This window comes from Rhagoletis zephyria, unplaced genomic scaffold (assembly GCF_001687245.7).
Source record: "Rhagoletis zephyria isolate East Lansing unplaced genomic scaffold, Rhagoletis_zephyria_1.1 Rzeph_scaffold_02541, whole genome shotgun sequence".
Classification (NCBI taxonomy): domain Eukaryota; kingdom Metazoa; phylum Arthropoda; class Insecta; order Diptera; family Tephritidae; genus Rhagoletis; species Rhagoletis zephyria.
The window spans coordinates 47,384-65,612 of NW_016159625.1; the positions used below are offsets into that span (position 1 = coordinate 47,384).

At 37.5% G+C, this 18,229-nt stretch overlaps 2 protein-coding genes across 6 annotated transcripts in view; one reads left to right on the top strand and one right to left on the bottom strand.

Moving 5' to 3' along the window:
* Nucleotides 1-952, bottom strand: part of LOC108367104 (nucleoside diphosphate kinase homolog 5) — a 2,441-nt gene extending 1,489 nt beyond the window's left edge. The window contains exons 1-3 of the mRNA XM_017621655.1: nt 672-952; nt 511-599; nt 3-439 (exon numbers count right to left, since the gene is read on the bottom strand). Of these exons, the coding sequence (XP_017477144.1) occupies nt 3-439; nt 511-599; nt 672-952 (807 nt within the window). The remainder of the gene's footprint in view (nt 1-2; nt 440-510; nt 600-671) is intronic.
* Nucleotides 953-2,340: 1,388 nt separating this feature from the next.
* The window catches only part of LOC108367102 (transcription factor SPT20 homolog), a 30,290-nt gene continuing 14,401 nt past the window's right edge, over nt 2,341-18,229 (top strand). For 2 of the 5 annotated variants that reach the window (XM_017621654.1, XM_017621647.1), the window contains exons 1-3: nt 2,341-3,383; nt 12,725-13,186; nt 16,037-16,195. In XM_017621654.1, coding sequence (XP_017477143.1) covers nt 12,848-13,186; nt 16,037-16,195 — 498 coding nt within the window. In that variant the 5' untranslated portion in view covers nt 2,341-3,383; nt 12,725-12,847. Of the gene's footprint in view, nt 3,384-6,848; nt 6,870-12,709; nt 13,187-16,036; nt 16,196-18,229 lie in introns of those variants that run through there. The other 3 variants (XM_017621648.1, XM_017621649.1, XM_017621651.1) reach the window with 3 other exon arrangements.

Genomic DNA, 18,229 nt, shown 5'->3' on the forward strand with positions numbered 1-18,229 from the left:
GCTTTATTACATACATCCTCGGTGGTCACGTCGACCTCAGTGCGCTCGAAGGGACAACATGTCATGCAGGACGAACTGCTCATCACTATTGAATTACCAGTGGATGAAGACGAAGGGGCACAGGTAACATCTGAAGAAGCCGTCTCACCACCAGCGCCATCAGTATGAAAAACGCAAGGCTTTTTTCCAGTTGAGTCCACCAAATTGACCTGTTGAGTCTTGTCTTCGACAAAAATTTCAGCCCTAGTGCTACATGTATTGCTCATTATTGGCAGTTCTGGATTTTCCAGGGTCAACCACTCAGCCAACTGAACTTTCCAACTCTTCTTTTCATCATCGGGTTTCTGAATAATCTCATAGAGTTGACTAATGAACGGCGCCATTAGAGAGTCTGAGGAAAATTTGTGCCGTTTAAAAAGTGGAATGGGCTCAGGAATATCTGCAGTAAGGTTAAATGAATATTAATGGAATAGTGGGAGATTAGGTAGCTAAGAATTCCATTATTTTTACAATTTACAAAAATGAAACTTATCTCGCGTGCAGCGCTCTCTGTGCTCGTTGAAACGTGCACATTGCGTACCATTTCCATGGATGTTGAGCTGCAATGAAAGATTTGAGGAAGATTTAGGTTAATTAAAACATTTGTAAAAACCAATCAAGTGGAGCATTACAAATAGCAAATCATTGTGCAGATCAAGCCTTCCACCGCATTCTCCTTGGCCAGTATGAAGGCCTCACTAATGCCCTTCGAAAGTAAAATGACTTGCAACATGAAATCTTTATCTTCCGCTTGAGATTTGTAGAACTCTGCAGCATTCTCTGGCGAAAATAGTATTTTGCGCTGGCCTTTAATTAGAAATTCATGTTGCAATAAATGCAACAATACTGGTTTGCGCTTGTGCATGTAATCGGCTTTTATAATTAAGAGCGTGTCTTCGAACATGGTGGACATTAATAAAAAATTTCTAGAAATTTAGTATTCATCATTATATTGAATTATTGTGATTTACTAAAATTTCTGAAATTCACAAAGTTTTGAAAGTTTAGAAAATTTTGGAATTCCACTCAAGTTATTTAAAATGGGAAAATTCAAGAAATTCAAAACTCTAAAAATTTTAAATTGCGGTGATTTTTAAATTTATATACACGACATATGTTGAAAAATTCCAAAGAATTGCTGCTGGGTCCGCCCCTGCTCCCTGGGATAAATCGAGGCGGCATTAACCTCACTGTTGACAGTATCCAATATATATATATATATATTTAAAGATGCAGGGACTTCGTTTATTTATAAATTAGCATTAGTAATGGAGAAACACACTTACCAACTGACACGTAGTTTATTAGAGCAACAGAAGCCAAATCAACAATTTTTAGAATTTTTGTCTGTCTGTCTGCCTGTATGTTTGCACGCGCATCACTGGGAAAACTAATGCATGGAATTGAATGCAGTTTTCACCGATGCATTGCTAGGGGTCTCACTTAAAATATAGGAAGAAAAAAAATAGAAAGTTGCCATTTGTTTAAAAATTTCAGTGTAATTAAATTTATAAGATAAAGTAAATATTGCAATATGGCGGGCAAAAGAAAACGGTTTAAGAAGGCTTACAGCCGAAAATATTTTTGTTGAAGGTTGCCGCCTGTTTGAAAATTTTAATTCAATTTAATTGATAAGATAAGTTGAATATTGCAATATGGGTATCAAACTGAAGAGGTTTAGGAAAGTTTATTACCGAAAATATTTTATATGGCGCGTTTGAAAATTATATTAAAATAAATTGATAAGATAAATGAAATATTACAATATGGGTATCAAATAGCACAAAAACACTTTCAAGGCGCAGTGAAACACGCCGGGTATTAATAAATCAGTTTAGTATCATGGGCAGATCCCTAGGAAATGTTTAAAAATACAATAATGGGTTGAAGGTAAAGGTGTTTTCATTTGTTTCCTCTTTAAGTGGGTGTTTCAGATGATAGGCGGCTATGATATCCCCGGTCAAGCCAATCTCAGCCCTGTTTAGAGTTCAGCCGTCATCTATTCGCTCTCGCCCAATAATTAGCCGGTTTTAACCGCTATTCTACATTAAACGCATTACGATAACGTTTTCTTTCGTGTTATTTTCTCAGCACCTTCACAGGCATATTGAGTGCTCTTTGTTTAAAATGTTGCACTCTGATAATGTTACACTCTGATAATGTTGCCATATAAGAGGAAACAATTTTTTCGAGAACAGAAAACACCACAGACATTCCGAAGTTTACGACATTCTGTGAATCCAGTAAATAGTTGTGCCTATAATGAAAATTTAATACTTAAATAAGTACGTTTCTATGAACCTATCGTCTAAAAAAAAAGTCTAGTCAAGAAAATAGTGTGTGTTTTTGTATGCCCTTTAGGTTGACGTTGTTGCTATCGCCATTCACTTTGCGAGTAGTGTGAGTTAACGGAAAGCATTTGCGTTAATGGCCAACCTGTTGGCTTTTTTGACAGCTCTAATAGACGCAATATTGCAAGCCTTTACCAAAATGACGCTACCTCCGGCTGTATTTCCCGAACAGAAAATTATGAAATTTCCTTGGATTAACAAATTCGGCAAATTTACAGAAATCTTTTGCCAATTTTGTACTTTGCCTTCGGAGTATTGCCGATAACCAAAATCGCCGTATCTATGTACCATTACCATTACCACTGACAACAAATTGTCCCTTTCCTTTCTACTATTTCCTTTTCACTAACCACTCAGTGCGCACACGCGGAAATGTCAATGAATTTTTTGTTGTGGAGGGTTTTCCACTCCCGCACTTCAATAGCGATAACCGTAACTTTTTGACGTTAGTGCATTTGCGACAGCAGTTAGAGGTGGCGGCCAAATGGCAGCAAGAAGGCAGTAGGCCGGAAATTTCATTGGTCAAAGCATTCAGCTGTCGCATATTAACTGCAAAGTGCATTTATACAACAACAAAACAACAACAACAACAGAAATGCAAACAAATTATTTTCAGTGTACATTTGCAGAAGTTGAACGGTGAAAAAATGCTAACAAATCGAAAAAGTGAACAGTAAAGTGCAAAGTATTTATGGTGGTTTGAGAAACGAAAATGCATCAGTGCAATAAAAAATAATAAACAAAATAATACAAAAAAGACTTTGAAATTCAAATAAATGAAAAAATGAAAAATAAGTTACTTAATGTGTAATTGCAATGTTGTTCGCCTGTCCTGACCACTTTTATACACGTTTATCATTAGCACCAGCAGATGCAGCGGCAGCTTGCAGCCGCAGCGCCAGTATATGGTCACTATCGAATGATAAATTCCTTTGCAGTGCATCGCATTCTGCTGCATTGCTGGAATAAGTAAACAAACGTTTGAGGAAAAAGGTAAATGGGCAGTGCCGCGCTGACCCGAAAGACGTATCCATCAGCTCTTTTCGAGGAGCAAGTGGCACATTTAGTATTTGTGTATACACCGTCAAGTGTCTATTTTTTGTGTACCTCACTAATATTTCGCTGAGTTGGCGTTTTGTTCGTAACACAGCGAATTTTGTGTCATTGGGAAAGTGCAATATCGATTTTTCGCCAAGGTTAGTGGGTGGGTGGTCAGTTATTGCGCGCCCAATGCTCTGCCTTTCGTTACAATGATGGTGTTGGGTTTTAGTAACATGCCTAAGTTTGATGCACCAAATTCGCGTTGTGCCTCTATGTTTTCATTAATTTATGTATTCGACCTCACTTTACATATATGTACTTCCACACCATAGCTGTGCTGTTATCAACTACTGAAATCGGTAACGCATTCACACACCACAAATGCTGCAGTTTGAAAGTTGCATCAGCCGTTAATCGGGTTGTGGATAGTTAATACGAATGACAAGTGCAGTACACTGAAAGAAAAAGTCATCGACAAATTAAAATTATATTAATTTTCAGTATATAGTGATCATTTCGACGATTTTTATTAATTGCAGAATCTATCTACGTACATATGTATACACATAAATGAAAAGCCTTTCGTATGACGGCGATGCATGAACAAACGACTTAACAGATTTCCATTCCGTACAAAGTACTTTTTTGTATTTCTGTGTGGAAGGAAATTTAATTTTTTTTTGCCAAAAAATTAACCAAACTAAAAAGACGCGATTTCATAGATTTTCTTGTGCATTGTATGCATGTCATGAAATTACCAAACTGCTGGATGGTTTGGACTTACAATTCGACCCAGTAGGTGCCTTCGTGGACGGACGCAGGTACTATCCAAAGTTTCATTGTTAGTTTCTTTCTATGAATTCATAATCAATTCCCAATTCACACATCTTCACTTCTATTTCAGGAGAATTGGTAAAATGCTGGTTGTTACTCGATAATTTTATCATCTGTGAACGTCCTTTTCAGCTTCCTTTTGTTAGACTGATAAATTATGTTTATAAACAGCACAATGGTGCCTTTTTTGCTATACAAAAAATAAATTGTAACAGAAAATTTAATGATTTTTACTCTATCATATCGGCCATTTACTTAAAAAAAAAGATAAAATAATTATTATATTTTAATATTTTCTACTTAGTTTATACTNAAGAAAATTTAATGATTTTTACTCATCATATCGGCCATTTACTTAAAAGAAAAGATAAAATAATTATTATATTTTAATATTTTCTACTTAGTTTATACTTGAATTTAGGTTTACATAGGTATGCTTAGCGTTCACAGAAAACAAGAAAAAACAAAAATGAAATCTTCACCAAAACAATGAATCGATTTGCAGAAGACCCTCGAAGACTATTGTTTAAATCCCAAACTTATTTTTCTCGTAGACCCCTTTCAAAACTTTACTGGTTTCGGCTCATGCTCATTTCGGCTTAAGCTCATTTCTAACATATTCACAAAGCTCATCAAAAAATGTGAAGATTAAATCTAACGATATAATTTTGCATCGCGGGTGAGTTCCAGAACTAAATTTGGAGTGGCAAAAATAAAAATAAAATATTTTCCTGTGTTATATTTAATAAAATAGTGTGATTACACACTTGCAAGTTTTAAAAAATAGAGCTCGTAAAGCCATGAGGAGTTATATTTTTAAGAACAATAAATAAACTCATCACATGTTCGGCTCACTCATAAATTTACATGTGATGTATTTGTCTAATAGTTTATTTGTGTTGATGGCATCATTTTTATTTTTATCGTTCCGAGTTTTAAAGTGATGCGAAAAATATTCGTCACCCGCATTTTTAAAACACAAAACTTGAAACAACAAAACTGCAAAGCTTTTGACGCCAAACTTCAAATTCAGAAACTGACAAAAAAGAAAAGACCGAATCTAGATAAATCGATGATAAACAAACAAGTAAGCAAAAAGCTGAAGAAGTGTTCCACCGTCTCATTCTCTTCAAAGCAGGATGGGCAAATGGAGTTGTCATTTACGCCTATCACAGTCAGGTGTTTGTGCCACGTGAAGTGACCAGTCAGCAGTCCCGTCTTCTCAGTGAGAGGAAAAAACTAGACAGACTCTGAGATTGAAGGCAACATGAGTTTTGCCCACCTGTCATTGCTGAGCGAAGTATCCACCCAGTTTCTGATGGTGGCTTCGATGGTCAAGTGGGGAGTGCTTTAAGTAACTGGTTGCGGATCGAGGAATGCCTGGTCTAAGCCAACTGCGGCCAAAGGGTCAGACGTCTTATTTCCAGGCACTTCCGAGTTGCCCGGCACCCAGAGTAAAGCAAGCTCGTTATCTTTACCAACATAATTTAGGCGAGACTTGCATTGCTGAACTAGTTTGCAAGTACTTAGATAGAGGGCTGGCCAATGAATTAAGTGCAGCTTATCTGTACCTGTAGACACGTAAGCATATTCCCCAAGAGAAAAAGTGAAGCTTATCCCCATTAACCCCGGAAAATACTGCAGATTCTGACTCTGAGTCAGTTTTGGAGGCATCAGTGAAGGTTAAACAATGTACGAGTGCGGGCTAAGTGCTGGAATTAAACCAGCATTCCCCTTCAGGGAACTCTCTCTCTAGAATCTCTTCAATAAAGGTTATGGTGGCGTACTATCCTGCAGAGCTGTAAAACTGTGAAATCATTTGAAATTAAAAATCATCAATTTTATGCTATTATGTTTTCATTGAATTTTTCCTTGTTGGGGAATGTGGCTTATAATTTTCCAATTCTACATTCACTCAAAGTAGATATGATTGCACACATTAACATATTCAAAGAAAGATTGAAAAAATTGAATGACGAAGCATCAACTTTTAACACTGAATACGCATTCAGATGAATGCAGCTTTTGCTATGTGTGCACACATTCATTCAGTACCAATCAATCGGTATAAATATTCTAAACAAACAAAACCCACTGAAAAGTACGCAAGGTTGAATTTTATTAAACAGATTTAANCTATCCTGTAGCATTGAAAAGACACAAGTGCTCAAATATCTGCTGCCGACAATTTCCGCATCGCATCACTTAGGGCCGGTTTCTCTATCTCCGGTTAACACTAATGCCCCGGTAAACATCGTTACCGACCTTATCGACTCCCTGTTATATGCATGGAGTTAGAACGTCGATAACAATGTTTAACCGGGGAGTTAGTGTTAACCAGAGATGGAGAAACCGGCCCTTAGGGCCGGTTGTTCAATGTTTGATTAGCACTAATCGGAGGTAGAAGCTCTGGTTAAATACAACGACTGCTTTATCGATCACATGTTATATGCATGATGTCGAAAACGTCGATAATGATGTTTAACCGGCAAGTAGTGATAACCAGACATTGAACAGCCGGCCCTTAGTGTTATACCAACATCCGTTTCTTTTTAGTCTGCAGGGCCTTTAAGGCTTCCCCACGTACGGTGGCACAAAGTGAAGGTAAGTTCACCAGTGCGTCAAAAGCACTATACACCACTGACAAGAATTAAAGTTAAAAAAATAGGATAACAAGCAACTATTTTGGTTCTTTACTATTGAAACCAGATAAATTTTTGTGGACACCCAAATTTATTTCACGCCAACGTAGACCCCTGCCGAGTCTCCCGTGGACCCCTGGGAGTCCGCCTGGACCACTTTGGGAATCACTGGTTTAAATAAACAAGTAATTTTTTAGCAAAAAACAAAACCGACTTCAATTCTCATGTAAAACTTTAATGGCCTTATTCACAAAAAATAAAAAGGCAATTTATCGAAACGCGTAAGTGCCTCGTAACCATGGAAAGCTAGTAAACTCAATTAATTTTGCATGGAAAACTGGTTTATTTACGAGATTTGCGCTCTTACAAGGCGTTTATGCGTTTAGATGAATTCCCATAAAGTAAAAAAAGGTTTATAAACTGAAAAATGCATGAAAACGTCATTTGATAAAGCTCTTTAAACCGACCTTGTATTTTATGAATCATTTCTTCATGAACCGATAATCGGATCTAAACCAAATTAGAATGGGGCCACCTCTGAGCTACCACCTTTTCTTTAAAAAAAAAATTATCGAAATCAGTTATGTGGTAACATACTTACATAAACAAAATATTCCGACGATATATAACCTCCTACTTTTTTTTGAAGTCGGTTAAAAATAATGAAAAAATTACGACTTTGGTATAAAGACGAAACAGCATTTTAAAATTTGCTTGCAAGTAAGATAGGCAATTAACAAATTTTTATTTTAACTCTCCAATAAGTTCATAATAAACTTCATGTAATATAAATTTCTATGTTAGGCTCGGTACAACTCAACTGCTACAATAACATGTAATTTGTAAGCAAAACACACAACCGACTTCAATTCTCATATAAAAATTTAGAAGTACCGTTAATTTCTTCATGATCCAATGATGCGATCTAAATCAAATTAGTATGGGATCTTCCCTGAGGCAACCGCCGAAATCGGTTAATGTTGTCCAAAGTTAGGCGGTAACATATATAAAAAAAATAGTATTCCAATGAATTGATAATCTCCTGCTTTTTTTGATGTCGGTTAAAAAGAAAAAAATTAATGTGGTAAATTATTACATTTTTTATAATATTTTAATATTTCTAATAAAACTTACTCTACAAAAAATCCCAGCCCACCCTCTAAATAAATTTAAAATTATAGCTTAGGTTATTTAGGAATGAACAGTAAGTATATCATAGGTAACAGATTCCAATAAATAAATGTTTGGCGCTTAAACNTCAGGCCCACCCTCTAAATAAATTTAAAATTATAGCTTAGGTTATTTAGGAATGAACAGTATATCATAGGTAACAGATTCCAATAAATAAATGTTTGGCGCTTAAACGTTTTCTACGTATTTGACCGAATTTCTCCAATTCGTGTTCTGCTTCCAGATATGACGAAAATGGAGAGATATAAACTTTTACTGCACTTCCGAAGAAGCGTTTTTTGCTGCAGAAGTACACTCAGAGGCTTGGCATTATCTACCGAAGGAAGACCGCTATTAGAAAACACCTTTTTTCGTGGCTGGGACCAGAAATAAAACTTTGTTTGCTTCCTTTTTTCCAATTAAAAGATATCTTTCCTGTAATAACTTCATACCAACATAAACATTTTCACTGTATGAAAACTATGTGAAATAAAACCGATTTATCTGTTCTTTTCTTAATTTCAAAATCGGGAACCGGGTTTTTTCATCAAATTGCAATTTTTCAAATAACTCGAAAACCGGGTTTGGAAAAAAGGCGAATAATTGAAATTCTGGCGTTTAACCCTTATATTTAGAGCTAGGCCTGAAAGCGTAACAGCTAATTGTTCATCGTCAGGGTGCATAAAAGCGGGGTAAAGGTTGTGAAAAGAAAGCTCCGGAAGCAATCTCCCTGAGGGCCCAGGCTTTTTTCGATGTTAGCCACAATTTGATGGAGTGCAGTATCCACAGATCGGGGTCTGGAGTGGGCATGCTCGCAGTTGGAAAGTACTCTTGGAGTTAGCTAAATATTGCTTAATGTTCGAATCCAATAGTCTTACCAGAGTGTTTAAAAATAAAGAACTGAAGCTTATAGGAGGAAAGCCACTGGGTTTTACGTGCTAGAAGACTAGAAAGTTTATAGCGGATATCAATGATCCGCATGACAGGAGCACTCAGGACAACACCTTGTTGCATCTCTTGCCGGCGGACCTTCCGGCCAAGAATATAGCGTTAAGAACTGCCGCCAGGCTTTATGCTACGGGACAGTTTATGCTATGGGGACAGTGGTATAGCGTCAAATTTTTGAGGAAGGATTGACTATCGGAAACTGTGCTGTTATAGGAGGTGCCGATTTCGCTCCAAGCGATTAACCGGGAGCTCGATATGTCCATGATACGAAAGGTGTAGAAGGCGTGAACTAAAACGCATAGTTGCAAGATGTCTAGGCTTATGTGCGGGGCGTATGACAAAAAGGTCCTCCTATTCCTCAAGAGGGAAGATTTGGGTGTCCAAACGGAAGCATAGTAAACAAATCATAGAATTATATTTTCGGAGTTTTTTGCATATTTTTAAGAACGAATGTAGTATAAAGAAACAAAATTAGCAGGGTAAATCAAGACGAATTCATACAAGGTGGTGTTACCTGAGCAGCTCATTTAAAGACGAATTGTGCTGATTGTCAAAATGATGTGTTTATTGTAAGTTTTTTGTGTTCTGATTGTCATCGTGCGTATAATTTGTTAGTGCAGTTTCTTGTTTTTGGACTGCCACTATCACCTTGTATGAATTCACCTTGGGTTAAATATTTTTTAATCAAAAATATCAAGCGAATTTCGCTTCAAAAAAGTATCGGTCTTGTTCCCTGGTTTGACCGATATCCTAGCTCTCGCCCTGTAAAATTTGTTGTATAAATATTATCGATTGTACTTTTTCCAAAAATCTCCACAGACGCTGTTCGCGGTGTACTAAAAGGCGCAGAGCCGTCTTCTTCTCATTTGGCGCTGTAACCGCCTAAGAAATTTTGGCGGAGCTCAACAAAGCACGCCAGTTGTTTCTCTTCTATGCCGATTGTCACCAATTGGAAATGCCAAGTGAAGCCAAGCCGTTCTCCACTTGATCTCTCCATGGCAGCGGGAGGCCCTCCTCTTCCTCTGCTATATACCACCAGCTGGTTCCGAAATGACTGCTTTCAAAGCTCGGAGAGTCGGTTTCCATTCGAACGACAAAGCCAAGCCAGCTCGAAAACTCTGAAGGTCAAATTCACAGTGCATAGTTAACTCAGAATCGGCAGTTAACTACAGAATTTCAGTTCAAAAAAGTCGAGGATTGTTTTCGTACGCCGAGAGAGTACTTTACTTCTGAATTGCCTGCTCAGTCCAAAGTAGCATTTGTTGGCAAGAGCGATGCTGACATTATTATCGGTGTTAATCCTGGTTCACAAGCAAACGAAACTTTCTACTTTCTCAAAGTTATAACTGTCAACAGTGACGTGTTTGCCAAGGCGCGAATGCGCTGACTGTTTGTTTGATGACAGGAGATACTTNTGGTGTTAATCCTGGTTCACAAGCAAACGAAACTTTCTACTTTCTCAAAGTTATAACTGTCAACAGTGACGTGGTTGCCAAGGCGCGAATGCGCTGACTGTTTGTTTGATGACAGGAGATACTTCGTCTTGTCCTCGTTTAACACCAGGCATATTCGCTTTGCTTCCTTATCCAACTTCGAAAAGGTAGGCCTTCAGCTTTGTCCCAGTTATGTGAGGGGAACTAACCCTGCAACTTCCGGTACATGGTATTAATGTTGATAAGGGCGGTCAAACTTGGGGGCCTTCGCGGTAGACATTTTTGGCCGGAGGAGCTTCTTTATTTGGCATGTACCTATGTATATTTTATACCAGGTCGTCGAACTCCAAGGCAGAGTTCCGTTGTAAAGGAGTAAGGCTGAGAAGATCTACAGGTCAGGTTTTCGAAGCACTCCGTTCGCTAAGGGCTTTGAGCTCTCGGTAGGCGTCATATCATACTTTAACCCGGCCCTGAAAGTAACTAGAAATGTACATATGTATATGTAAGCGCAGTTACACTAAAAGCATATATTTGAAATATATGTATATGAGCCATTCATTTTTAAGTCGGACGGATTTCGTAAAAAAAATTATGTCGTGTCTCCGATTAGTTTTTGAAAAAAAAAAATTACAAAAAATTGTTGATTCTCATAAAATAAACCATCTCGTCATAAAGAAAAATATTTTAAAAATACTTCTTGAAAAACCCCTGTTTTTTGAATCGCGTATTTTTTTAAAGAATTAAGCTAGGATTACGATGGTATAATTTTAAATCCCTAATTTACTGGTCTTCACTGCAAATCAACTACAAAAAGTTCAACTGTTAATAGCTAAGTTAGCTTTAGGAAAATATTGACCATTTTATATATATAAGGGTTAAGCCCGTTTCTTTAGCTTTAAAACGACGTTAAGATGAAGTCTCTACGATGAGCAGAACCCGCGATATAACGATTTGAAGAAGTACATGATTAGTCAGATCATACCTCCGAAGAAAAAAAAACAAGAAAAAAAATCCCCGAACACGTGAGCTTATTTTATGTATAGAACCCAAAAAAAAAACTTGAAGCCATTCGAAAGTGAGACACCACCTGGACGAAGGAGGTCAGGCTACCGCTGGGAATTCACGTCGATGACACACCAATTCCGACGGTGAATAATCCCAAAATACTCGGAGTAACATTCGACAGCCTGCTCTCCTTCTCTGCGCACGCAACCGCTATTGTCAATAAAGTACAGAGCCGCAACAAGGTCCTCAAGTCGCTAGCCGGCAGTACTTGGGGCAAAGACAAAGAAACGTTGCTGGCAACATACAAGGCAATAGGCCGGCCGGTTTTAAACTACGCAGCGCCAGTGTGGTCGCCGGGGACTAGTAGGACGCAGTGGACGAAGCTACAGACTGCACAGAACACCGCACTCAGGACAGCGACAGGATGCCTCCTGATGTCGCCCGAACACCATCTTCACGGCGAGGCGCAAATGCTCCCCGTAAAGGAGCACAACATCATGCTCTGCAAGCAGTTTCTGGCCACCCAAACAGACAGCTGCTTGCAGAGGAGCCCTCGCCTAGGCACGTCAGGAGGCATCTATATGAACTGACGGACGAAGTCCAGACAGCTTACCGACTGGCCCTGAACGGCATTCACAGGGAGTCAGTCTCGAGTTATGTAGACTCTAGACCTGTGAATGCCGTTCTAGGCATACCGCCCCCGGACACAGACGAGACGGAGCTTCATCTGCCTCGGGAGACGCGAACGACACTAGCACAACTTCGCTCCGGGTACTGCAGCAGGTTAAACTCCTACCTGAGTAGATTGAATTAGTGTCCGGCATGCGGAGAGACCCCACATGACTCGAAACATCTCTTCGCATGCCCGGAAAACCCGACAACCCTAACGGCCTTGTCCCTGTGGACCAACCCCGCAGAAGCTGCACGCTTCCTAGAGCTGCCGTTAGTGGAACTTGACGACAACGACTGAGATACCAACCGACCTGGGCGGGGTTGTTGTAGCCGCTACAACAACAACAACAACCGATATGAAAAAGCATGTCTCATATATGTTTGAAGTCTGCATCCTTCAATATGATTTTGAAGAACTAAACAAATAGATGTGCCGAGCCTCCCTAATGCACATATCTACATACATATATATTACATAACTAGTTCATGGTCTTCCACGAAAATTTTGAAAACTTTTTGGATTAATGTACATACTTACATATGCATTTCCCGTGCTCTGTGGCAAATCTAACAGATTACTTTTTTCCAGATTCCAATAAAAATTTACGAAGAGCAATGCTATTATAATATTTGAGATACTGGGGTGCCCATAGCACAACTGCAAAAAAAGAAGAAAACTAACCAAATTAGTAGTAGCTAAACAAATCTAGTTATGTTGAGCGCTAATAACACACAACAGTCTCAGCAACAACAACAACAACCACAATCAACACAGCAACATCACGGTCAACACCAGCACCAACATCAGCACCAGCATCAACAACACAATACACAGCAACATCAGCAACAGCATCAGCAGCAGCAGCAGCAACATCAGCAACAACAACAGCAAACACAACAAGTATATAACGGCGACTTGAACTTTACCACATTTGCTGAACTTTGCCGCCTCTGCTCGATACGAAATGGTCCCGCCAAAATTCATCTATTCGAGAAGGAGGCGGAGCAGAGGAATTTGGTCTACAAACTGCGCACGCTAATGTCTACGAATGTAAGTGTCAATGAAAATGCATACTGGTACTTACATATGTATAGATATATTTTTTGTACGTACATTAGGGTGGTCCTTAAAAAATCAAATGGGGGATTTTTCTGTCTCATCGCCTTAATCGGTAATACCACGGTCACAGGTATCACATACATAAATTTTATATTAAAAATTTTATATAAATTTTGGAATTATTTTGGAAGTTATAGCTATTACGATTTTACGAAATTGTTTAGATTTTAGTTGTTTTCTCGCGATTGGCGTTTTCTTCCCATTTTTATTTTTTTTTTGCCATAAATTTTTTAATAAAAGTTATTAAATTGTTTTCAAATATTACTAACATCTTATGGGCTTTAAAATCGCGTTTTGGGCTAATATTGTTGTACGCTCTATTAGTAATTATTTGCGGAAAAATATTTGTCTTGACGCCCAATTTATTTTGAATTGTGTGAAATTTTGTTTTATCGTTGCGAAGCTTAAACACATAACTGCACGAAAAAATGGTGGCCCACTTCACAAATTTTTCCTCTACTACTATAGTCGAGGATATCACATATAAATTTTGGTCCCGGTTAGAGTTGGTTAAGACGTATAGTGTAATTTGAACTTTAACCCCTGTGCTACACGCCTTAACCGTTTCCAGTCGTGATCAAAATTTATATATGATATCTGCGAATACGGTAGTATGATTTTGGATATTAGATGAAAAAAACATTTATTTTAATTCTTTGAGTCTCCATCGAGGAATCTGAACCTTGCCCCCTTTGCAACATGCCTTAACCGTCTCCAATCGGGGCCAAAATTTATATGTGATATCTTCGACTTATAGTAGCATCGACGGAGGGATTTAGGCTTAGGAAATCGGATGTAAAAATTAGCTTCCTACATTTAAGGACCACCCTAATGTACATAAATACATATTTTTTTTATTTTTTCATATTCTCAAAATGGACTACAACGACTAACTAACTGCATACATATGTACATACATTACACGAACTAACAAAAGCGAACAGTAGCTTTGTATAAGTTTATCAGACCCTGCATGACTAAATCTAAACATTAGTAAGCTATCGTAAATTTTGTAGTCGTTCGTTTGGCGATGCTACTGGACCGATATCGAAACCAAGAACACACTGGAAAGGTACTTTACTGTAGAAGGCGAAAATTTTTATGGTTTCAAAATTGGTTGCAAATTACCAAAATCGTAATTTTTATAAAGTTATAAAGATAAATGTGAAGATGGATAAAGAAATGATAAAAAGATGAAGACAGAAAAGTTAAGGCAAAATTTAAGATAAAGACGAAAATGAAAACAATGAGTAATGCATAGACATATACATATGTGCAAAAGGCAAGGTAATTTATTGAAATTTTTTGATAAGAATCGAAATATATTCAGTCATCAAAAATTAAGCTACCGAAAGTTATTAAGTCATCGAAATTTATAGTCATCGAAGTTTGTAGTTAACAAAATTTACAGATAGTTATCGGGTTGTAAAAATTGATCGGATTATCGAAATCTGTCAAGTTACTGAAATATTTCAAGTTATCGATAATTATTGAATTATCAATATCATCCAAATTTGTAGAGCTATAGCAGTTTACCGACTTAACGAAATTAATATATTTAGCGTAATTTTTCGAGTTCTCTCAAATTATCGAGGTATATATATTTATTGGTTTATCGAAATTTGTCGGTCTATCAAATCGAATTTTTTTAGTTGTTCAAAGTATATCGAGTTATCGAAATTTCTAGGGCTATATAAAATGATCGAGTTATCGAAATTTATAGAGTTATACATATATCGAAATATATAAATTTTTGAGTTGTCAACTTTATGCCAGAGTTTATCTGTTCGGTAAATTTTTTCATAGTTTTCGAAAATGTTCTGGCGATATCGAAATATAGCAAGTAAACAAAGTTAATTCATATCTAGCAAGATTTATCGAAATATGTCGAAGTTCGCTGATAGGCATCGTATTTGGTTTGCTAACGGTGTATTATTTTCGCATTTTCTTTTCCCTCGTCCATATTCCGGAATTCACGAATTCAAAAATGAGTACGAACACCAACCGAAGAGGAATACGAATACAAGGTCAGCCATAAAACTGCATGTTCTGCCGAAATGGAGAAGTAATTTTCCGATTAACTGACACATCTAGTATGCATAACATTAGGTGGTTAATAATATTGATGGGTCGTATCGAGAAGCTTTGGGAATTGAGTAACTCGGTATCGATATTTTTCAGAATCGGATGTATTTATTAACTTTTTTTTTACTTTTTTGGAAAAGTATTGATAGCTTTCAATTTACCATTTAAAACATTGGTATAATGTGACTGTTGTCTGTCTTCTGCGACCATTTCGATTTCAAGTTTCGTATTTCTACGTGTTTGGCGGAGCTTCTCCTTCAATTTCTGGTAAGCGTCTTGAAGTTGTCACCTAAAGTGGAGGATCTATAAATAGCGAGATGGAATTATCTCATCACTTTATTCTCAGCTGCTCTGCTAAAGCCATTCTGATAAAACTTATGAATAAATATCTGAGGTGGACATCGGATTACTGCCGAACTTTTTCTTGAACATGCAGCATTTTTTCTAGCAACCGTCCCAGAGTANTTGATAAAACTTATGAATAAATATCTGAGGTGGACATCAGATTACTGCAGAACTTTTTCTTGAACATGCAGCATTTTTTCTAGCAACCGTCCCAGCGTAAAATTTTTTTGTTTGGTGACTCCGCAACGGACAGTAATACTATGTCTAGGTCTGTCTTTAAATATATTTACATACATACATGTAAATAAATTTTTTTAAATTTAAGCACTTGTTTTTTTTGCGCATTTTTAGATATCCAAGGACGACTACCTTCCGAAGAATATCTGCGAAGAGTGTGTGCTTAAAGTGGAACAACTCTTCGATTGGCGACAATCGTGTTTGCAGATTGAAAATGTATTGCAGAACTATGCAGATTCGATGAGAGCGGTGACGGCGACTATTAACTTTCAGGTGAATGCGAAAAATATGTAACTAGTTTGTGTTGTAAAAAATTTTGATGTTGTGGTGCTTTCGAAAAAAATTTGTTTGGTTGTACATAAATTACTTTAATTAAGTATACATATACATTCTCAGAATCTCACATATTTCTTAAATAAAAGTGTAGAGAGCTGCGAGTCCGGCTCTTCAAAAATTTTTCTAAAGGCTGGATTATACGAGTGGTATATTTGTACAAATTTGTATTTTTTTATTATTTTGACCTATTGGCAAAAAATATAAAAATTGGGATAACTATTTCTTTAGCAGTCCAACGATTGGAACCGTATGTATAAATTTAATTGGAAATTTAATAAAAATAATATATAAAAATTGTTTGCTATGATTGGCACAAAGCGCAATATTTTCCCGATCACACGATTGCGCTATCATTTTACGCCGAATTGTGGTCAAATGCCCAATCGTCTGACGCTTTTTTATGATTTTTTTTTTAATGAAATTGCTTACCAAAGGAGGAGTCTTCGCTGATGGTTGGTCCAGGAAAGTACACAACTTTATCCGCTCGGCCATGTTAGTTACCCTAAAAAATGGTTTAGTAGTACATTCGAGGTTGGGCAGGTCAAGCGGGATTTATGCTTAAACATATATAGCTGGTAACTCTGGCATACTCAACGATGAGTCGGGAGACTGAGCAGTGAGCAGCGAAAAATAGCTCAAGCTTCTCAACCTTGACGTACACTAGAGGTCCCAAATCACGAATGACCATCGTGAAAGAGGCAACGAGCTACCGCCTAGCCGGCCATTTAAGATAAGGCTAATCGGACAAGCGCCTTTTTCCTCGTGTTAAATCTTCAAGCCATTAAAGTTGATGAAAAATAATATGCATTTTTATATTCTCCGATTCTATATCAACTTTGTACTCACAGTAAACTAATTTGACTCACAGTGAGGCAAAAAAAGGTTGCTGTGGATAAATAAATTTTGAGAGCCTAAATATGAACCGAGTTCAAGTTGGAAAAAAGGGCGTGGCCCATCCCAAGCAAACTGAATTTCTCACACCACATACACATTTAACACAAATGGTGGGCTTGTACTGAATGTAATTTAAAACAAGTAAGAAAGTCTAAGTTTGGGTGGAGCCGAACATTAAATACTCGACGTAAGTATTAAATATAGTTTTTCACCTTTCTGAAAACTGCTGTTACATGGTAAGAAGCGTGCTTTTACCCCTATTTCTAACAATTTTGTGCACCTTGTGCACAAGTGCGCTCGGGTATAAAAAGTTTTAAAANCGTGCTTTTACCCCTATTTCTAACGATTTTGTGCACCTTGTGCACAAGTGCGCTCGGGTATAAAAAGTTTTAAAAAAGTACAATTGTACCTACTGTACATCAGCTTCCTGGTGAGCGGCATACTATGCAAAAAAATCTCTAGGATTATTAGACAACAGAACGTGCCCTCTTTATGGCCAGAAATAACGTCTCCAGATTTGAATAATCCAAGTTGAATGACCAAATTCAACGATTTTCTAAACGAGCGGGTGCCTAGGAGAACGCCTGGATTCAAGGCTAAGTTAGAAGATAAATGTAGAGGAAAGTGTAAAGAAATCAAGTTTTCCTTTTTACTCTTACAAACAGTGAGGAGGTGAGGTCTTAGCGTGAAAATTGTAATCTGGACGTTTACGGTACTCTGATTTGATTTTATGTTAAGAATAACAAAATAAGGTATACTTCAGAGGGCTGCACATGTCGGGACTTCTGGAGCTGTGAGAACTTTTCCTCAGAGCCACCTTCACATAAGTTTACACCTCATCAGTTTCTAGTTTCTCGAATGCCGATAAGCTCCTTAGACCCTTTGAAATCCTACACAAGTCGAGAGCTTACCAGGACGAGTAATTTCATACCCCGGCCTCNGTCCTCAGAGCCACCTTCACATAAGTTTACACCTCATCAGTTTCTAGTTTCTCGAATGCCGATAAGCTCCTTAGACCCTTTGAAATTCTACACAAGTCGAGAGCTTACCAGGACGAGTAATTTCATAACCCGGCCT